Genomic DNA, 2,488 nt, shown 5'->3' on the forward strand with positions numbered 1-2,488 from the left:
ACAACCAAACTGAGGCATAGGGACATTAACAGCATGCCCAAGTAGGTCACAATCCAGGAGGCAGTGAGCCAGGCCATGAACCCGGGCGGTTCTTCATCCCTGCTCTTTACCACTGCTGGTGTGGAGCTGTAGGTGCAGTGACCAACACAGGCTGCTGCCCCCCGACAACTCAGCCCTCACCCCACCCTGTGCCCCTCAAGCCCCCAACTCACAGCTGTCCATTCTTCTCCGTGTAGAAGCGCACAGACTTGATGGTGGCTACCACCACGATCATGCACAGAGTGACCGGCACAAACAGCATGATCACGTGCTTTGCCCCGTACTTGAGGGTCAGCTCTTCCTCCAGGCCTGGCGGCCGCTCGGGAACCCCACTACAGACGTAGCGGTCAGGGTCCTCCTCACCATCCTCCTCGTTCTCCTGGCTTCTCTGTGGGAAACCACATCGTGAGGGCCACGGAATGTCCCCTATGGCAGCCTATCTGTGTAATGCATGGATTTTTGGAACCAAAAATGAGAAGTCTGAAAGTTGCTTTCCAGATATAAGGAGCAGTCTATGAGCTGCTAGGGCATATGAAAAGTTTATGAGGACAACAGTAGAGAAGATTTGGAGCTGGATGAGGCACCACAAATGAAGGAAGGCAGGCTGCTATGGTCTGCAGGCCCAAGACTTAAAAGGTTAATGAATTTGGAACACATCAAAAGATCTTTCCCCTTCGTAATACAGGGACTCAGGAGGTCACTCAATTCTGTTCACGTGGCCATGCTGATATGGGAGGAGACAGGCCAGGAGATAGAAGGAAAACAGAGACTAAACATTTTTGATTGACAAATCACTAGCTAGAGGAGTCAGTGCACAGGGACACTCTCTTTGAGTGTGACTAAGACACTGGGAATTTGCAGAGGAAGAAATTGCTTTGAATTTTCTGCCCCACAGAACCAAGCATGTAAATTTGCAGCTCTGAACTAGAGAGGCTAAACGGTCATTAAGCATCTGAGAAGACACAGGCTCTGGTAAGGTGGACAGGCACAAATGAGGAGGTAGCGAGGGAGGGCAGGACACCTGCCAGACACTGGCACAAACCGATCTGTGAGAACTGTGGCAAGTCAGGGTCATGGGCTGCCTTGCTAATGAGGTGAACAGCTAAAGAAAAAGCCAAATGAAACAAAAACCAAAAATGACAGTTGCTTCAGTACCGGTTCTCTGCAGAGAGAGTCCCAATCTAGACATTCAGCCAAGAAAGGAAAGGAAGACTATTCATGAACAGAAACTGAAACGACTAAAATGTACAAAACTTCCCAGAGATAACAAACTAACAAGAAAAGGCTGAGGAGTGGCCGAGCAGTGGCCTTGAGCTGGTGTGATTTCACTCAGAGCTTAGGGACGATGGTTCTGTTCTCAAGGAGAACATGAAGAAGTGAGCTCAAGTTTCAGCAAGAGGGATTAAGACTGGCTGCAAGAAAATAGCCCACACAGAGACATTTTTTTAATTCTACACTGGGCAAAACAGAGAACAGGATTCAGGCAAATTCAGATGTTTTGCCCTGATCGGGAGAGAAAGGGCAAAACTAAGTGGCTCTCCCAAGGACATCCTACTCTTTCTAACGTTAATCTCCTCCTCTGGGGGCCGGATGATCACAGGGCAGCCCAAATATCCCCAGCTCAAAAGTCAACTGTGCATCAGGCAGACTCCTCTCACAGTTACCATGTCTGGCCATCTGCCAAAAAATGCTTCCCCCACTACCATCCTAAGCTCCCGCATTACCTGTCCTAGCACCCAGGCATCCAAATAAACTCTCCTACTACAGTGGAAACAGTGACCTGCATGAGAAAGGTAAACCTAAGGGGGCAGAGTGGACAGCATCCTTCAGCCCACTGCCAAGTCCATCTCCGGCTGTGAATGTGCAGAGTCCTATGAAGCCCTGCAGACGGAAGGTCTACCATGGCCAGCCACCCACCCTTTTGGCCAATCCTCATCATTACTTCCCTTCTCCCTCCTGCATCAGGGAATGAATGTCTGGTCTTCATCTGTAAGGTACAGGAGCCCCAGGGACCTGTTTCAAGGCCCCCAGCTGCTGGTGGGACCTACCCACTGGGCAGTGTTCTCTCCGTCCTCTGGACCCTGCCTGCCCTCCTGGCAGGAGCGTGGTGTGGGGCTCTCGGCCGACATTAGGGATGTCCGCTCATCACACACTTCTTCCTCGCTGTCAGAGGCCATGAATGTGAGCATAGCCCTGCCTCCGGAAGTACCTGGAAAAAGGAGCACAAGGACCTTGTTCCACTTTCCTGTGAGACAAAGGCAGTGGAGGGCTCCGGGGGTGGCTGGAGGTGACCTGGAGACCTGGACACAAGTCCTGCCCCACAAGCTTCCAAGAGATGCCTGTCAATCAAACGACTGCCATAGAACAAAAGGCCTTGAAAGCTGCCATGGAAGCAGCAGTGGCCTTGCCTGGGGCTGGCCTGAGTTTACTCACATCCCAGGGGCAAAAC

The 2,488-nt window shown here is 51.3% G+C and overlaps 1 protein-coding gene across 1 annotated transcript; it reads right to left on the reverse strand.

Moving 5' to 3' along the window:
- Positions 1-207: 207 nt before the first annotated feature.
- On the reverse strand, positions 208-2,250 carry LOC113222830 (presenilin-2-like). Its single transcript, XM_026452424.1, has 2 exons — positions 2,088-2,250; positions 208-427 (listed from the first exon to the last, which is right to left on the reverse strand). Exons 1-2 carry the CDS (start codon positions 2,226-2,228, stop codon positions 209-211), a joined length of 360 nt encoding a protein of 119 aa, XP_026308209.1. The 5' UTR covers positions 2,229-2,250; the 3' UTR covers position 208.
- Positions 2,251-2,488: the final 238 nt, after the last annotated feature.

The sequence above is a fragment of the Piliocolobus tephrosceles genome, unplaced genomic scaffold (genome assembly GCF_002776525.5).
Source record: "Piliocolobus tephrosceles isolate RC106 unplaced genomic scaffold, ASM277652v3 unscaffolded_35439, whole genome shotgun sequence".
Classification (NCBI taxonomy): domain Eukaryota; kingdom Metazoa; phylum Chordata; class Mammalia; order Primates; family Cercopithecidae; genus Piliocolobus; species Piliocolobus tephrosceles.